Here is a 20,267-nt window from a genome sequence, read left to right on the forward strand (position 1 = left end):
ATAAAACCCTCAAGCTTCCTGGCCTCTGGTAGAGGACCCGAGCTGAATGGGGGATGGACACCACCCGAGGGGTGAGACAAGGATTTTATATACGGTATATATATATATGTACTGTATATATAAAATGATATTTGAGTAACTTTTATCTAAATTATAATGTGAAGGTTCGAGAAAAAATAAATATAACTGGTATTAAGACACCCTAACAAGCTCAACTCCTCCAAGTGGGGATCGATCAAAGAAAGGAGCAAAAAGGAGTCGTCACTTCCTCCTACAAGGAAGGTGAGAGGAGTCAAGTGACGCATTCAAGAGCGTTCAGTTTGTTCGAGAACTGAAATTCGGTCGTCATCCGAGGCATAAAAACTTCAAATTTTTGGTCGAAAACCGATTTCGTCGAGAACAGAGACATTCGAAAACCGAGGTTTGACTGTATAGTAATATATAATAATAAATAATATTATAATAAATATATTTACAGCACTTTGTTTGCAGTTCTGGTTGTTTTTAAAGTGTTTTAATGAATAAAGTTGTGTTGGGTACTTGGTTCTGACAAGTAGAATATATGTGATGGATGTTTCTGTTCCATTTCTTCAGTCAGGCCAGCTGAACGAGTATACCGAGCGCAAGGAGATGTCTGCAGATGTGGTCTGCATGAGTTTGGCCAATGTTCCTCCTGGTGAACAGCGCTCTCGTTTCCTGGCTGTGGGACTAGTTGACAACACGGTTCGAATCATATCCCTGGACCCTTCGAGTAACTTTTATCTAAATTAATATAAACAATTTATGTGACTAAAAAAAAATCAAGAATACAGCTGGTATTAAGACACCCTAACAAGCTCAACTTCTCTAAGTGGGGATCGATCAAAGAAAGGAGCAAAAAGGAGTGGAAGGAGGGATGGATGGATGGAGGCATAAGAAGGATGAACGGCCTGGGAGATGAGTGCTAATTGTAGATTAGTCGCTCAAAGCTCGTCAGTGCGTGTGCATGTGGGTGCGCGTGCACACACATCAAGTTGTACATGTTTAATGAAACTGCACAGTGATTAAGGGCAAATTCCAATGTTTTACCCCCAGAAATCCCTTTCTAACCCCCACCCCCCCAACACCCACACACCCACACCCACACACACACACACAGAGTGCAGATGTTGACAGCTGTCAATGTAACAGTAGTGATGCTAACAGGCTGGTGCACTTACCGCATATTATGCATGACCGGTTCAAAATAGCACTGCACTTCGTCAAAACTCAGTCAGCTGACAAATTATCATTATGCCTCAAGATTAAAAAATGTCCATTTATATTTGATCAGTTAGCACCTCCGGTCGTCATATCGTTGTTTGTGTGTGTGTGTGTGTGTGTGTGTGTGCACGTACTGTATGTGCACAGAGTTTGAATGTATGTGGGTCATGAACTGCATGCTGGTTAGTTCGACAAGTCATGATTTGCATCATGAGGAAACGCGTTTATTATCTCATCCTTGCTCAGCTATCGTAAAACCCTGATCATAAAAATACGCATTTTAAACTTGCTATGTCATCGTGTTATGTGATATGGGCAGTCTTTTTATATAGTATACAGTACAGAATAAAATGAATAAAAGATTTTAAAAAAACAATCACAAATATACTGTAAAAAAAAAACATTTAAATATCTGCTTGCACAATCAGTTTTCAAGCATTGCAATATAATCCGAATAATTTTTTAATTCAATTTAGCTTTGCAAACGTTCCTGAATTAAATTGAGTATCGCATTTCTAAACGCATACAGTATCTCACAGATCGCTTGTTCATTCTGTCCTCAAGTACTTGTTGTTTTGGACCTGTCCTGCAGCAAATTCTGTGGTCCGACATAATTTGAAGAATTTACTGTGGACACATCCCAAACATTGGGCCTTGCCGTTGGCATTTCTGTGACTGCTGAAATAGACTCCTCATCAAGAGACCCAGACGAGCTGGCACCGCGTACCTGCTAACACAATGCTGACCCTGTCAAGCCCATCAGACTTCTCGCTGCATGGGTCAGGACAAACCTTGCCATCTGCATTTAGAGGATAGAAAGAGTCTCCGTTCACGAAAAGCGCAGTCTCGCTGTTGAGGAAATAGGCTCGCGCATAATCCCTTGTGCCTTGGGAACCTTTGGGAGTGAAGTCTGATGTGATTCAAGAACACTAACCCAAACCCAAACTGATTTGAGGTGTACCGAGCATTTATTTTTTTTTTTGTGGGTGTGTTTTTGTGTGTGTGTGTGTCCTGACTCTCATGTCATTTATTAAAGATCCTTTTGGAATAATTTTTTTGAATCATTATGAATCACCTTTTTGGGTGTGTCAACAGGTCTGAAAATAAATCGCCACTTTTTGCAAGTTCACACAACCAGTACACAGTGAAAAGAATGAAAATATGTGACACCTCCAAATAATAATAAGGCAAATCCGTCATTTATTTAACAGAGATGATCTGTTAGACAGCGAGATCCATCAAATGTGGAATGTGCTCTACGAATTGTATTTCCTATTTAAGATATTGATCTGCTCTGTTTTATGAATCGTATACCAGAGGCTACGACGGTCTCCTCATGTTCTCTGATTTGTCGGCATAAAATGCTGAACTATGCAGTCAGCCTCATGAAATATCTTTTATGACACTAATATAGTGATGCGTGATAAGGAATTTGTCTATGAACCATTCCCAAGTGATCACGTTGTTCATTTTTAATGTCCTCCCAGGTATGCCTTGTTTTCTTTCATACGCTTTGGATTTATGCGTTGAAGCTTGACGGCCTGACCCTGAATGACTTCAGTTAGAAGCCATGTTATTGTTGGCCAGTGTTTTTTTTCTTTTTTTTTTTTTTTAATGCGAACAAATAATGTTGAAATAACTAACAAGGCTCTTGTGCCAGTGACAGCATACTGAGCCAAACTGGAAAGAGAAGCTTTTATTTCATCAGACTGCTGTCAAACTGAGTGTTCTGGGCATGAAGGTGAAATAGAAACTGGACTGTGAATGGATAGTTGGATCCCGGTTTGCCTGGCAGGTTTGACTGGCCCAATCGTAGCAGAAAAATTTTAATCTTTAGTTTATCTGCACATTTTATGACACCAAATTGGAACAGGACCTGTTCAAAACATCCATCAGAGGAGCAATTACGGCACACTCTGTCCAGGAATTGGTCAGTGCCTGTCACGTTGGCGGCCAATGGCCCAAAGGACAGCACTGTTCCTTAGCTCCAACTCACACGAGCTCAATGGAAGAGAAGAGATGAGCCAAAGAGAACGTGAAACTGCAAACCCACTAATGCAACATTAGTCATCCGGCTCAGTCTTCAAATCTTGACTGGTGTGATTCCTTTCCAGCTGCTAAAGCTTCCCATATGTTTGTTAGGTCCACTGAAGACTCTAAATTGTCCATTAATGCTAAATTTCTCCAGCGCTTGTCCTCATTTGTGCCACAAGTGAGCTGGTGCCTATCCCGGCTAACTTTGGGCAAGGGCCAATCGCAGGGCACATGAATGCAAATGTGAGTGTGAGTTTTGGTTTGTGGTTTGGCTGCACTTCATGTGATACTTTGATTGACAGATGAGCTCATCACTGAAGTCCGCTCGGACAAACTCTGTGACTTCTCTGTGACCCAAAAAAGGATGTAATGGTAGATGTGATATGATAAGCTGCGTCCAAGATCTTCCATACTTCCATTTGTTCAGTATTTTCCGAGATGGATTGTGGTCTACGCAGACACTCTTTGGCAAATGTCTTTTTTTTTTTTTTCTTCGTGTATTTAAAATTTCTAGCTATATGAAATTTCCTCACAAAACACAAGCCTTCGGACTCCATTTGTTCAGTATTTTCCGAGATGGATCGTGGTCTACGCAGACAATCTTTGGCAAAGGTCTTTTTTATTTTTTTTTTGGGTGTATTTAAAATCTCTAGGTATATGAAATTTCCTCACAAAACACAAGCCTTCGGACACATGATATCGACACATGATGGTTTTTAGTTTTATTGTTGCTCACTCAAGAAAATGAAATGTTTACTTTAATTTGACTTTAAAGTGGTCTCACTTAAGATAATATTATTTGATTTTAAAAACAAAATTACATTGCGTGGGACAGGGTGACAATTAAGAAGAAAAAAAAAGGAATGAACCAAGTTAATACTTCCTTTGGTTTGTGAAAGTCTACACCAGGACGTCAGGGTTCTAATGTAATTGACGTCATTGGGAAATTATTGACTTCGGAGATTTTTTTTCTTCCCATTCCCCTTTGTTCAAAACATATCACTTATCTAGTCTGTGTTCTTAGGCTCACCATTCCGAAAATGACATCAAAATCAACAAAACTATCAGTTATCGTGACTTCGGCATGGGAGTCTCGAATTCGGGGTGGGGGTTGGGGGCGGGGTTGAGTGAGTTTGACACACTGATTGTCAACTGAATGACGCTCATCAGGTACTGCTTGGACAAGCGCTCCTCAAATGGCATTACAGCTGCAACGGTGGCAAATGTCATTGTTTGCGACATGGTTCCATTGTTTTGGAAAACTCGTTACAACTGTGATCGCTTGCAAGTTAATAAAGAGGTTGTCAAACACCATTTGAAGGCAAACACTGTTCAAAGACAATGGAACGTGATTTGACTGACACCACTGTTGTTGCACACTACTTGTCTGCTTATGTGTGCGGAGGTGTAGCCGGGGTGTTTGTAAGAGAGACCTGTAGATGAGCACAAATGTTTCTGATGTAGGGATGGGTGTCATTTTATTTGGCGTCATTACCCATTCTGTCAAGAGGGAAGAATCATTTAGACAAGGGAAAAGGGGGGTGGGGGGCACCCTGGACTGGTTGCCAGTCAACCACAAAGCACAACAATGGTACCTTGATTTCCAAGTTCGTTTCGGACCATGACCGAGGTCGTAACTCAACTCGGTTGTGTGTTTTACTCCAGAGTTCCTCTAGTTGGGAAGTATAATTGGATCCCTGGATTTCCAACGCATATTTTGTATCCAATACAGACTGGAAGTGTTTATATTTGTGAAATTAATGTGTAGACATAATCATGTCTCATAAGTAGTGTGACATGCTCACCTTGTGTTCCTGATAGCTCTGTCCTGTCGCTGGTGAAGGTAAAATTTCATTTACATAGCAGTTTTCCGCTGTCCAGCGAAGGGGTGAAGGTAAAATTTCATTTACATAGCAGTTTTCCCACAACTCTTGCTGACAACAGTGCTGTGCAATAAACAAACCAGACATACAAGAAAAAAATCCAATAAATAGGTAGGAAATGGATGAGACCAATAAAACGTAATGCGATAAAACAACAACAACAAAAACCACCACAATGAAACGGCCTAATAAAATGAAACAAGCTCAGTTTGTGTTTAGTGGTGATTCTCAAGAAGGCGTTTAACGTGTCACTGTGGCTCGAATATTAAAAGGAAGACTGTCCTACCGTTTTAGGAGCACCAAAGAAAAGCGATTGGGACTCTTCTTTGGGGGGGTTGGAAAAGCTGTGTGCTGTGTGGGCCTTGTGCTCGTGGATCAAGTGTGCACAGGCAACAGCTCGGATACGTACATAAGAGAAGACCATTAAGACATTTACAGACAGCTCATAAAGTCATAGAAAGTCTTTGAGTGGCAGAACGTTTTCAGACCTGGCAGTGAGGAGGTGGAAACCACACCAAAAACATTCCCTTAAGTTGATTTGAAGACTGGAAATTGAGTGTGAATGTGAATCATTGTCTGGCTATCCAATGCCATTGGCTTGCAACCGTTTGAGTGGATACCCAAAGTCACCTGGGAGAGGCTTCAGATCACACGTAACCCAAATAAGGTGAAGCGCTATAGAAAATTGATTGATGGATATTGTGAGATGGTATGGAACAACCTTTTGGGATCCAAAATTGCCTCTTAGGTGCTTGTAATTGTGGCATAAATTTAACGTCATACTGTAGCCTCTGCCAATAGCACACAGAATGGGGTCAGGGTTTGGTCCAGATTTTTTTGCAACCAATATTATTAACTATTGCAATTCCTATTCACATAGATTAGGTGTCTATCACGATATATATTAATATGGAATTTTTGCCCAGCCCTAATTATTTTTATATTTTGTTTGTAGCAGAGCAGGAATGTATGACAACACGCCACGACACTCGCCCCTGTTGGTGAGTGGTTGCTGGTCCCCAAAAATGCGGACCACCATGAATGAACTGGTCTGGTGCACTGGCCTGGCCTGATCCCTACAAATGAACTCTCATGATACATGTGATACTATCTACAACAACACTACACTGACTGAGCATTTGCCGGTCAAAACCAGGGTGGAAAAACAAAACCGGCATTGCAGGACAGTCTCCTTGTAGAAATCTTGTCGGTGTCAGGCAGCATGCATGACTAACTACGGTCAGCTGCCTTGGTCCTGACTTCAAATTTAAACACTGCAGGTTTTGTTGGATAACACGGGCAAATTTTCCACTACACAGCTTCAGGAAAGTTTCCATTTCAAAAGAACTAATTGTAGTCGCCACATCATTTTACCTTGCCGGAGGTCTCCAAAACAAATCATTCGGTTTATAGTCGCGGCTCTCTAATCCAGACCGACCGACTAATGGTCCTGACTGGGCTCTTGTTTGATTGTCTTTCTGCATATGAGCCGACTACTGTGCGTGACTGTAAACTGTCCAAACAATTCACTTCCATTACTGTACTTTGTAGAATTGTTCGTTACATTACCATGCTAAAGCCTCCATGGATTTTGTTTCTTACTTATTTGTAGTAACTATATGCTAGAGTTCAAAACAAAAACAAAGGTCGGATTTGAAATGAAATTTATTTTGCCATTAAAAAAAAAAACTTTAAAAAAAAATATTTTTTATTAGTACATTAAAAAAATATGTGTATGTGTATATACAGTATATGTGTGTGTGTGTGTGTGTGTGTGTGTGTGTGTGTGTGTGTGTGTGTGTGTGTGTGTGTGTGCCTTCTCAGATGATGTCATTAACATGATGTTCTCCAGTGCAGTTCGAGGGGATGGTGTCATGTCACCGTGGTTTGAAATCACACTGAAATTGATTTAAGCCACAAGAGCTCTCATAGTTCACACAGCTAAGAGGGTTTGACCGTCAGACCGGCCCCTGGAAGGGAGCAAGGCAAGGGTGATTCTAGGATTGGAAGTTTAGGACTGCTGAGCTCCGGGCCAGGCAAGAGAATTTCCACTGTTTTGGACATTTTAATGGAATCTCATTCCCGCATTTATGAAGGAGAAGCATACTACTGTTGGGGAAAGTCTGTGACTAAACCATTACATCTGATGAGGGCTACTTAAATGTTGAGCCACAGCCAAAGCGGAACGGATTGGATCCATAAAACAAACATACTGGAACTGAAATAATATCTGGGAGAATACAGCTCATTTGAATCCAGCAGCACCACTACATACACATTAACAGTATGGATCATTTATTTATTCATTTATTTAATGAGTAGTCAGCAGCATCTTGGCTTTAACATAAATAATAAATTTTTAATTTTAATTAAGACAGTATATGTACATGACAGAACAGCTAGCTTCTCTTGCTCCAATTCTAACAGGGGACAGTGTTGCTGAAGCATTTATGGCCAGAAGTCATTAAAAAAAAAACAACAAAAAAAACGACATCCTACATAACATCAACTGAGCTATGGTTAAATGCACCAAAAAAAAAAAAAAAAAAAAAAAAAAAAAAGAAACAGGAACAGCAATGACAAGAGTGTTTGGGATGTTACTGGTAGAAGTCTTCCAAACAGGGACTCTGAAAATTTGTCTTGAGAAATGTCACTGATGAAACCACCTGAGACAAGTCAAGCTGCCTGAGATTCAGTTGATGTTGATTATGTTTGGGTAGCGGTGGGAAGACGAGCATACGTGGAAATAGGACAGAGTAAGTGAGGGCTAATGGCTTGCGAGCCATTAGCACCCAGCAGGGATGCAAGAGAGCCCCGACAGTGAAAGGAGGGGATTAAGATAAACAGGGATTGATACATGCACCGAGAAGTGTCTAAAAGGCACCATGAGAGAAATAAAAGCTGATTTTTTTTGTGTTGGTTTGTTTTAGACTCCCCTGTTTTTGAAGGCCAGTTCAACAGCATTGTTTATTTATTTCTTTATTTATGACAGTTGTTTGGTTTTTTTTTTCAGAGAGGTTTTAATGAGCAATATGTCTATTTTTGTGCTGTAGTTTTGAGGGTTGGAGCACTTGGACCGCATGATGCAGTCGTGTTTATGAATATTTTGCTCCTCTCAAATAGCCGCCATCCAGTTTCGACCAGTTTTCCTGAAAATGCTGGCTCCACTCCTGGACTGTTTGCCAGCCAACCACAGGGCGAATAAGGCGAGCAAAATATGTAGGCTGAGTGTTTGATAAAGATCTCGTACTAGATCGACCAAGATTTAGCTGGCGTACCTAATTCAGTGAACTATGAGTGTACCATATGTAGCATCAGGTGCTCAAGCTAACACAAAAATATAGCGGGTGTATTTCTAATCGTATATATTTGTTTTGCCGTTTTTGGCCATCTTTGCAAGGTCATTGGACACTATTTTCAACCAGACATCTTTTACATTAATTTTTGATATACCCTAGCCCACGATACTTAAAATAGCTAAAAGGATGCGTGTGTCTTGTCCACATTGCCTGCTTTCTTGATAAACTCAAACTGTAGCCAAATCGACTGCAGTTATTTGATACCTAACTTCCACCATGAAGTGCTGTTAATTCTCACAAAGGCGCAAGGTTTGACACGGACACAATATTCTTCTTTTTTTTTTTGGTCTGAATGACTGACAGCACCAGGTAGGTGGAAGTTCACATACGTCTTGGCAAATAGAATTGATTAAATGTGGCAATATGAGTATAAATAAACAGAAAAACTTCGACAGCCCAGCCTGCCTCGCCTCGTTTGGTCTCTTGTGTGTGTTTGGAAGCATTTCCAAGTGAAGCACAGGTAAAGAGAAATTTATTCATCAGCTGTGTTTCACCAACAACTCTGAAGGCCCTCTAATTGGTTCGCTTTTCATTCTCGAGTATTTACCACCCACGCTGTAACTCTAGACACCCGCTACCGTCCGTGCATTGCAGCGTGACGAACGTGATAATATTCTGGAGAGAAAAGCTCGCAACCCATCAGGCATTACTTTTGAATGATTAATAGTCGAGTCAGTTTGTAGTTGTTCAACAATTCATGAAGGCTGCCTGTAAATGTCAGTAAGCACTGAAGACCTATCACACTTGGTTGTAATCAACTCAGGAGCAGATTTGAGAGCGAAACACTCTGGGGACCTCAATCAGATGGTGTGTGACACACTTTTGCCGTGCTGCAAAATTAAGATTTAAGCTTCACAGCCACTAAACCGTGTCCGTGATTTCATTCATTGTGATGAGGACTCGGGGGTCACAAAAGATACATAGATTTCAAACCCAGACTAAGCGCAACCTCAGATTTCTGCACCCATTGAACTTTCCAGAAGCTTTTCTAGTCATGTGCTCTGTGTCTCATCTTAAAGCATGAGCCGAGTAAGTGATGATAAGACCAATGAGCCCAGACTTGCACCGGTGATTTGTTGTGGATCCTTCAGTACAACCCGGAGACCAATGACCCGAGCCTTCAGTGGAAGAGTCTGACGTCACCGTTGTCACCAGGGCCGAAGAAAACAAGGCAGAAAGCCAAAGTCATGTTGATCACACGGGCGCATCGTCCACCGCAAGTTCTCGCCACACGGCCGGACGATCGACCAGCACGTCCACAAAGACATCCTGCTGTGTTTGCTTTGTTCATTGTGCGAGAAGATCTGAGAAGTGTGTAAGAACCACTCATGGCTGCTCCACCATGAACAACCCACCTGCTCATAATACTCTGAGCATCTGAGAGTTACCGGCTGAGCGGAACATCGCCGCACTGGAGCAACCTGACTACTGACCCGAACGTGGCTCCGTGCGATTCCTTCTTTCCCGCTTTTTGCGTTTGCTGAAGCCCATTTTGAAAATGTGAATGATATCAAGATGATGGAGGTGTGGATGATCCCTGAAGAATCCTTCAAGGATTGCATGAAGGCATGGCAGAGAAGGCTGAGCAAGTGCCTCGCACTAGTCTCCACTCACTCACAGGGCACACCAAGAGACCTCATTTTCACACCATCTCTGAGTGGGAATTGAAGCCAGGCCAAGGAACCAACTCAATTTCAAACACAGTGCTCTGGGTTTTATCCCTTCGATTAATTCGATTCATCCCGAGAAAAACATTATTATATCTATTTTGAGTTCTACCTAGTCAAGAAATCTGGTTTTAGAGGAAGGGGAAGCCTGCTCAGGCTCACATCGATGTGTTGCTTTGGTTTCAGAGACATTTTAAATAAGTTGAAATGAACAGCATTTCGCAGGCCATTATATGATTTACGAGACAAGGACTGCTTCAGGACAGTCTAGAACAGCAGGAATTTCCCACCTCGTAAAAATAAGCTTCACTGCACTTTATTGAAGAGCACAGCTCAGACACGGCTGTCACACTAGTGATACTGCCCCTTCCTGTCCTAAGTTACTGGAAGACCTTTCATCCTTTTCGTGCATTTTCAGGCCTAATATGCTCAAGGATGTAGCACTTCTATGCATAATGCATATCCATCCATCAACTTTCTACCCTGTTCAAGGTTCGGGTTTCGGTTATAGGTAGAGTCTCTACTGAATCTCGACTGACCAAATGTATTCACCCCTTTGCAGGAGAACGCCTGCTCAAATACCAAAAAGTGATTACATGTGTGTGGTTTTTCTAATCCTCAACCTGTCCCCTGTAAGTGGGCATGTATTAAACATCATCATCAATGTCCCCTTTGGGCTGATGCGTTTGGAATCCTGAAGATGTGTATTTTGTTGTTGGTGAGGTGCGCTGGCAGTTGTTGCATGTAATGCGCTCCACATACTGCACACAAGAAGCCATCGCAGTCATAGTCTATTGTTGTTTTGTATCCTGCTGCAAGATATGCGTCTTTTCAAGAGCAATGAGGCTCAGCCCGCAGAGGTAAAATGTGTAGCATTATTCCAAAATGATGTTCGCAGGGTTGCCATAACGACTGAATACGGAGGACCGGTCTGGTAGCTGCAAAAACAAACAAAAAAAAATTCATTTGAGGACAGTTGCAATTAGAGTCAGACAGGAATAGTATCAAAGTGTTAAAAATGGTCAGATTTATTTCATCGGAGGTGTGTATTGGTGCACATGCAAAGCCAACACTGAACGTCAACTAAATTTGGCCAAAACAAAATCCAACACTGGGAGGGGTGTCCTCATCCCCAATGAATGTCATTCTTAGCTGACAGTTCATTTCTGATCTCTTCCAATGGTCAGGGATTTAATAAAGGCAGGCTAGTAAATGTTAACCTCCATTGTGGAGTTAAAACAAAGACAATCGGCCGTGAAGCTCTCAGAAAACTGCATCTGAAGGCATCAGGGCGTATGCACCAATGGCTAATGTGTGTTCCAGCCTAGCTAATTCCTTCTGTGCTTAGTAGATATGGCACTTGGCATGTACCATGCCAGAGCGAGTGAAAACTCAACCGAGATCAAATTGTCTCCTCGATTGAGCTGACTCGCTTTCAAATATTTTGATCAGTGAATAAAGATCACTTAAACGATGTTGAAGCACTTTTTCCATGGAACCTAAAATAACACCAACATCCTCAGTGTATCTGGATTCAGCTTTGAACCCTTTCCAGTTCTTTTTCCATGCAGACACTCGCCCACTTGCTGTGAAAAAGAGGAATTGTATTTGTTTCACATCTCGGTAGACGTGTGCCAATTGTTTGTTTTTTTTTTTTTCATAACTACTATGCTCTCTTTTTAAGAAGGACTTTTAATGTGGTCATGTTTTTGGAGCTGTTCCGGTCTTTTTCAGTGAAAACATGGTTTAATCTGCGTAGCATGCAGTTTGATTTGTTTAGATAGTGGCGTGAATCTCCTCCAGACTCAACAACTTCGACATAACCACACCGTCTGCTGCACTCTAAATGCAGAGTGTTGAATAAGCTTTTTGGACCTCTCAATAGCAGCTTCCCATACTTGGACACACGATAACCAACATCAGTAGATAGATCCAAGAATGTTTATTTAGGACTTTTCATCCATCCATCCATCCATTTTTTGATCCGCTTTATCCTCACAAGGGTGGCGAGGCATGCTGGAGCCTATCCCAGCTATCTTCGAGCAGGAGGCGGGGGACACCCTGGACCGGTTGCCAGCCAATCGCAGGGCGCTCAGAGACGAACAACCATCCGTGCGCACACTCACACCTAGGGACAATTTCGAGTGTTCAATCAGCCTGCCATGCATGTTTTTGGAATTTGGGAGGAAACCGGAGTACCCGGAGGAAACCCACGCAGGCACGGGGAGAACATTAAACTCCACACAGGAAGGCCAGAGCTGGAATCGAACCCACGACCTCTGCACTGTGAGGTCGACGCGCCAACCATTAAGACTTTTCAATGTAACCTTAATGTTCTTGTGTTTAGTTGAGCCCTCATTCTTACCTTAGTTTTCAACAAATCTAATCCCAGCTAACACTGCTACTTGATTTGTCCAAAACTATAATCACAAATTGATCCTCAGATTTTCCAACAATGTCTTCTGGCACCTTGTGTGAATTCAAACAAACATGTCCAACTCTGGCAGCTTATGTGCTTTGCTCACTGAGAAGAAAATTCCAAAACACGCCTACAGCCATCTGTGATTTTGTTCGTGAAAATGGGCTGAAGGTATTAATTTTTCTGTCTGATGACTCTCATATAATTTTTGTGCTGCTTATCTCCAACCCTGATGGAAGTATGAGACCATGGAAGAAAATCTCACATTCTTTTGTGCTGGCGTCTACTTTATCTTTGGCTTTTTTTTTTTTTTTTGTGAATTTCGGGAGGATAGCAATTATTGAACCAGAAATGGAACTTGATGGCATATTATGCAGTGCCCTGAAAAGGGACTCCCACGAACACGCCGCTCTCCCACCCATGTTTTTTTTTTTTTAATCCTACCTGAGTGGAAATGAAAATAAATCTAATTTAAATTATTACTTGTGGGATTGTGACATTTTGCCTTGCCGAGCAGCGTAAAAGGCACAATACTTCGTTTCCATTAATTATCCCAAAAGGAGCGCCAGGAGCCTTGGAAGCAGCGAACCAAAACAGTCAGTGATTGTATGAAATTCATATGCGAAAACGGGGGTAAAAATAAATCTGCTTTAAACGTCACGATATAGAGGGCTCCGGCCTTTTAGCAATTACCCACAATGCACTACCGGCGGCCATATTGGAGGGCTTTTATAAACAAACCACACACGAAGTCTATTCGTGTATGGCTTGTTTATAACAGGCCTCCAATATGGCCGCCGGTAGTGGATTGTGGGTAACTGCTAAAAGGACGGAGCCCTCCATTGAGTTGACTGACACTGAACAACAGCAACTTTTAACGGCAAGCCTTAGCTCAGGTGTTTGCAATTACGGCTGATTAGCTGATTACTTCTCCACTCAGGCTGAAGTTCGGGGGAGCGATGTGGGGAACTTGTGGGGGATCCCAGTCGCCATGCTGAGAAAATGACGCGGAGAATGATGATGAACAGATGCGACAGAACTAACTTAAGAGAGACGGAGATGTCATTCAACCAACGTTTGAAGATCAGCGTGTGTGTGTGTGTGTGTGTGTGTGTGTGTGTGTGTGTGTGTGTGTGTGTGTGTGTGTGTGTGTGTGTGTGAGAGGTCTAATCAGGGGCAGTAATTGACAACCCCTGTATGGGTGGACTGCAGTTTAACATCGAAAAAACTTTTAAGGTGAAATATTAAAGGGGGTCACTGGCATACCCCCAAAGGGCCTCACATAAGAAGGATCATGCAGTCCATCTTTTTATTGAATAATTTTACAAATAGACTGAGTATCAAATAAATACCAACACTGAAAGCAACGTCATAGTGTTCAAGTCACCAAACTCTAGTCTTTTATTAGCTGGATAAGCGGTAGAGAATGGATGGATCGTTTATTAGCTGGTTTGCTGTTTAACTTATGTTACTCAATAATGGCAGTAAACTTTTCTGATTATTGATAGGACTGGGGCGACCTGTGGCTTCGCTACTTTTCTCATGAAACAGATACAGATTGTGCAGAAAAAAAAAGTTATTTTTAACTACTAGATAATCTTGTTTAATGATCAATATTTTTGTGTATTTAACAGATTTTAAATGTGATTCAATCGTGATTTCATATACCGTAAATTAATTTCAGTAAATTACAGTGCCATTGTATTTTCTGGTAACTGTAGCTGCTGGAAAGTTCCAAACTCCCATAAAAGTGCAAGAATAGGGAAATGCGTATCCCAAGCTTACCTTTGGGAACCACTGTTTTGTGTTTCCCACAATACCTTTTGCATTACAGTCAGTACTAAGAAGCCAGCTTTCTTGTTAAGTGTGTGCACGGTGGAGAGACCATGAAGATAAAACACCGTTGGACCTTTGAACTGCACAAGTGACACATACTCAACTGTAATTCAAGTGCAACTTGGGTTAATGAAAAGCGGCTGGCACCAGCGGATAAGACTGCCTGCCGCTCGTAGCAGGTGACGTTCAAGTCCTCACACACATTTGTCTGTGTGGGATTACAGAAGGATGCAATTGTCACAGTTTGAAGTTCCACGTAAATAAATAACTCGAGGAGGAGCTCGTCCCCGTGTGCGTGGGGAGTTGTTTTTATTTCAGCACGAGTAGTTCTCAATTGACAGTGGGCTGGCGGGTTTTGACGCTTCCATGTGGCCCTGAACGTCTCTCTCTCTTTCTCTCTCTCTCTCTCTCGCTCTCTCGCCCGATGATGTCCTCGTGCACAAGCGTTCAAGTATCACTTACCCGGTCTCGAATAATCCTCCGTTCTCCACGCTGGAGAGACGGAAGCCCCTAAGAAGCGGTGGATACCGGCGAAGAAGTGGCAAAGCGAGGACGACACACAAACACACCCACCCGCTCATCGTCCACTGTCCCTCCATCCTACCGCTTCACACTCCACGACTGCAGTTGTTTTTGGTCAAGCGGGGTGGCGAGGCACGATGCGCCATGGGACAAGCGTGCGGACACGCGCTGCTCTGCCGTAGCCAACCGCCATCCACCGACATGTAAGTCAGCCACTCCGACGTGTGTGTTTGTGTGTCGCTTCTACTTCCTCATACTAGTCCAAGGAGGCGGCCGGGGAGGCACATGGCCCCTTGTGGTGGTGGAGCGTTGAGTATGATCCGCCAGCTGGCTGGCTGTCATTATTCTCCCCTTGACAGCGGCAGCACCATGTGAGATGTGAGGGCAGCTGTCAGCTCCCTTAAGCCCGTCACATCGCACTGTATCACCGCTCAAATATTTCCACAGCGTCTGTTAGGTGGCTTTATCACTCCCGTGAGTCCTGCGGGCTAGTGGTTCAAAATTACCATCAACGCTTATACATTACGTATAAGGTTTAAGTCTCAGTAGGGATACTGTTACAGAGGTGGCAAAAGTACTGACATTCCGTTCTTAAATTGAAGTACAGATATGTGTGTTAAAAGACCGATTCAATGGAAGTACAGTACTAAAAAAAAAACACACACACACACCTTCATTAACTTGTTCCTTACACGTGCTGCCATGTTATTGTGAAACAAGTACAACAAAAAATGCTAAATTAATGATAACAACTGAAAATAAACACAAAGTAGTGTTTTGTATTCACGACAGATCGTTTTTTTTAAAACACTAGCAGCTCATGGTTTTAAAGCCGACACAAGACAAATATTAAGACTTGAAGACGACAACACCAAACAGATCAAGCTGAATCTGTTGCCATTGTCATTAGATTAGATTCAGTCAATTAAGATCTCACCCAAGGTTGACTTTAACTTTGTTTATGTTTTTTTTTTACATTGTCTTTAGCATAGAACACAGAGAGCGAGAGACAAAGTAAGGAATAGAGAGTACGGGTATCAATTCTCATATGTCATAAGTAAAAGTAAAAAGTCATCAGAAAAAATAAATACTCCAGTATAGATAGCTCGAAAATCTACGCAACTACCATAAGAAAGTATTTGTACTTTGTTACTTTCTACTGCACTACCAAAGGCTTTTAATAGCAATCCAAAATGTCTTTCTTTCTTTCTTTATTCCTCTTGCACTTCATGGCGCGTAGGAAGTTCTGTCAAGGAAAAACTTGATTAGAGCCTTGACCTGAACCCCATCGAACACTTCTGGGATGGACTAGAACAGATATGTTAAGACAAGCCCACTCAACAGGGACTTCTTATGCATAGCTGGACAATAATGTATACACAAGCCACATCGTTGTATGAAGAGTAGAACATCTTATGTTGCAAGCTCCAAATTGAATTTCATATCCACTTCCTGTCTTTGCACTGGCAAAGGTGTCGTAGTGGATGCGCCTACAGCAGCATGACATAACCATTATGTGTTGTCATCTGCGGAGTGGATGGTGTTGATTGTTGAGGACAAGTTTATTTTTTTATTTTTGTTACGTTGGCCCGCTCTTCCTCAGAGGCACACGTTGACAATGTCAAGACGACGTGTTCAACATAATGTTAAAATAAATCCCTCCTGTTGGCAAATGCAATTTCTGCTGCTTGAAATTCTCCTGTGAAGCACCTGCCCTGAAATGAATGGAGGCATCTGCTGTGATTCAGGTGAGCTATTGCGATCAAAGCGCGAGGCTGATCAAACGCCTCTCACGCTCTGTAAATACTGTATGCTGATGAGGCTTCCTCGGAGCTTGGTTTGATGTCTGTATTCTAGGATTTTTTCAATAACCCCTGGTGTTCTCTTCAAGTTGCCCTAGTTTGGCACACACGTTTTGGGGATTGCTCAGTATCAAGTTTCAGCAGCGCTCCATCCTCTGAAACAAGCAGATTTGTTGACGAATAATGAAACGTGCCAGGTCTGACATTACAATTAGTGTCAGCAGCTGACCTTACCTGCTCCTCCTTGAGCATGAGTTGCTTTGATTATCAGACACTGAAGGTCACCGGGGATGATGCTGTTGTAGTATTTAAGAGCCAATGTTATGCTTGCGCTATGTTGGGAATCCCAACAGTTTATCTCCCGTTTGAATATTTCATGAGATGCATATGGTATGGGGAAAGACGGCCAATTCAAAGCATATTCTCTTTCTGAGCTATGTGGTTCCCCTTTGTTGTAATAGTTGCCTTTTTTTACCATACGTTCATAAAGGTTTATCATTACAGTCCCTGAACATCAAACAGATTGATGCAACTGCCTGCAATTTAAAGAATTACACCGACGCATGTTTATGGTCTTTGTTTGGAAATCTGATTTGTTGGAAGCATTTAAAAAGGGATTTGTTGTCATTTTCATCATTTTAGCAGCCTTCTAATGCCACTAGGTGTGTATTTAAAAGGCCTCGTGAAGTATCATTATTTACTGGATTACTGCCAGGAAGCTCTACACACACTCACTCACACAAATACACTTGGCACACACCGACTAGCAGCAGTTGTAACCCGACTCCAGATGAGTGGCCATATATTTGTGGGCCTATTTGACAGCAGAAGAAAAGATGCTGACACTGGTGTGTTATCATCAGTAATGGCCTCATCAATACTGAAATATTCAGAGCGAGAAAAGAACCGGAAGAGGCAGATCGTGTAAGTGAATGAAAAGGCAGAGGGAAGCCCTGTGTGTTTGTGTGTTTGTACACATATCTCCACAGAAAATGAACACTTCCAACAAAACTTTTGATTGAAAACCTTTCACAGACTTTCATGTATTTTGTCGTTGTGCAGTCAAAACTGTACTTTCTATTCAAGGTTATGACAACAGCAAAATACCGTCATAGGAATGACAGAAGGCAATTTGAGTGACTGGAGAAAAGCTTTTACTGACGTTACAGGTAGAATAAAGCTGCCACCAGTTGGCTTACTGAACAAACCAATGAAGTGGGAACACGCCCCCCACCTTGTCTGTGATTATTTTTCGGCCTGTGACTGCAACTGCCGCAGCCGCCCCCGACTACATTCCTCTATGTACAGCACTTTGTATGCAGCGATAGTTGTTTTCAAGTGCTCTTTAAATAAAGTTGAGTTGAGATTGAGAGTTGGTGCACTCTGCGGCCAATCTTGTTTACTTAGAAGTGTACTGTCACAGAGGCTTGCTTTAATGCATTTCAATGAGATCAAACAGGCCAATGAACAACTTTTTTTATTGAGGCTTTTTTTTTAGTCTCTTGAAATCGGGCACATTAATCACCTTCAGTTTGTTGAGCCATTTCCATCCCTGAATCACCCATTCACCATGGACAGGACCGACGTTACTTAGGGCCAGTATAACACACACACAGGCCATAAACCCCTGCTCCCCAACAACCACACAAAAGTTGTTCTTGACTCTTGTCGCAAAGGAATGTACCGAGCCCCAGGTTAAATATGAATGCTAAGGAAGTTGCTCTTCATTTATACACATAAACAATGGCAGCTCATCAAAAGACGGCTCTTGGGCAAAGCCCTCCCGCCCACCTAAGCCACTTTGGAAGGGACATAAATTATACTCTAAAAAATGTATTTAGATTAAAATAAAAAAATGGCTATAGACTCTAATTAAAAGTTTGACAAGCTCAGTTGGTCTTCGTGCAATACACACATATTGGGCTCCGGTGGGCGGTGGGCCAGGAAGCTTTAAACAGAGTAGCATGGTTCTTCATAGTAACACCAAAAAACTGTGAAGCCGAGAAATGCTTAATTTTTGGTGATCCTCGATTCCATGCCTGCCCTTAAAACACGCCACGTTACGGAACGCAAGACAAGCTCGTCCTGGTCATTGAAGACAAACGTGCAGGGCTCCCACTAATTACAACTAGAGTCAGCATTTTTAAAAATGTGTTTTTATGTCTCAAAATGTGTCTCTTTGTGAGAAAGATTCGGGATCAAAAATATTGACGACTCCATCGATTACCGTCATCAACTCCAATTCAAACTTTTTTTTTTTTTTTTTTGGTCAGTTACTTTACATCTGATTGTGTTTTTTGTATGTCAGCATGTCACTTCCATTTTGTCCCCATCTTTGGTCACCATTGACCCTTTCAGGTGACTTTTCACACCATCCCCCATAAGCCCTGGGTTACGCACACACACACACACACACACACACACACACACACACACACACACACACACACTCGAGATTCCCCAGAGGCTCTTTTTCTCTGTCTCTTCCTTTCCATCTTCTGGTGGTTCTTGTTTTTTTTTTTCTGTCTTTGCTTTACTTTTCGGTCAAGTCAAGCAAAAAAAAAAAAAAAATCCCAACAGGGTGCCTGGCAGCTATATATGTACTGTTTATGTATGCATTTATTGAAGCATGACTGCAACAATGTCCTGTGAATTTGCACCCATGTCCATGTAGCTGATTGTGAACTCTTCTGAATAAATGTAACATATTAAAGCATGCGCCTGGTGTGCTTTATGTTCGTGATATGTGTGTGCTTACAGTAAGCGTTACTACTGATGATTCGTTCCTGTTGTGTTCTGCTTTGTTTATTACACCCATGTAACGTTCACAGGTGTTTACCTTTCGGTGATGTCGGGTCTTTCTCGACATCAAAGTTAACTCGGAGAGAGTTTCTTTGAAAGCAAAGTAGGACAGGTTGACAGGTTAAGACTTAACCTGTCCTTAACTTAACCGTTAAGTCTTTGATGGCACCGTTCAGCCTTCCTCAAGTCTTCTCTTAGGGGTGTCCTTGTGGAGGAACATACTGAACTGAAAGCGGTGGCACACTTGCTTCCATGCATTCTGCTCTTCGAAAACAAACACCTTTGCTGTAATGTGTTTTTCAAGCTTTGCATTAAACCAGGGGTCCCCAACCGCCGGTCCGCGGACCGGTACCGGTCCGCAGGGCATTTGGTTCCGGGCCGCACAGAAAGAACTTGCCTTAATTCCGTTTTATTTATTTCGGAATACGAAAGATCTTTTATTTTGAAAAATTACCGGATTCTCCGTTACATCCGTCTGTGTCACGCTTGACACACGTCAAGCCGCGCTTCTTCGTCACGTGACCGATTACGCTAAAAACAAAACGCTAGAGCTCGCAAAATGAGTAATAAAACTGCTGGAGAGCGCAAATGACGGCGGCCTTAAAAGTACGTTCGAGACAACTGGATTAAAGTTATGGCTGAATATTCTGAGATCGCCACAGTAGCACTGTTGCTATTTCCGACATGCTACCTGTGTGAGG

At 42.2% G+C, this 20,267-nt stretch overlaps 1 protein-coding gene and 1 long non-coding RNA gene across 2 annotated transcripts in view; one reads left to right on the forward strand and one right to left on the reverse strand.

Moving 5' to 3' along the window:
• Positions 1-10,963: 10,963 nt before the first annotated feature.
• Positions 10,964-14,997, reverse strand: LOC109525421 (uncharacterized). The gene is made up of 2 exons (XR_002170147.1): positions 14,903-14,997; positions 10,964-11,123 (listed from the first exon to the last, which is right to left on the reverse strand). It is a non-coding gene; the product is annotated as an uncharacterized LOC109525421 (long non-coding RNA).
• Positions 14,998-15,084: 87 nt separating this feature from the next.
• Positions 15,085-20,267, forward strand: part of pde2a (phosphodiesterase 2A) — a 116,772-nt gene continuing 111,589 nt past the window's right edge. The window contains exon 1 of the mRNA XM_019885874.1: positions 15,085-15,165. Coding sequence (XP_019741433.1) covers positions 15,107-15,165 — 59 coding nt within the window. The 5' untranslated portion in view covers positions 15,085-15,106. The remainder of the gene's footprint in view (positions 15,166-20,267) is intronic.

This window comes from Hippocampus comes, unplaced genomic scaffold (genome assembly GCF_001891065.2).
Source record: "Hippocampus comes isolate QL1 unplaced genomic scaffold, H_comes_QL1_v1.1 scaffold29, whole genome shotgun sequence".
Taxonomy (NCBI): Eukaryota; Metazoa; Chordata; class Actinopteri; order Syngnathiformes; family Syngnathidae; genus Hippocampus; species Hippocampus comes.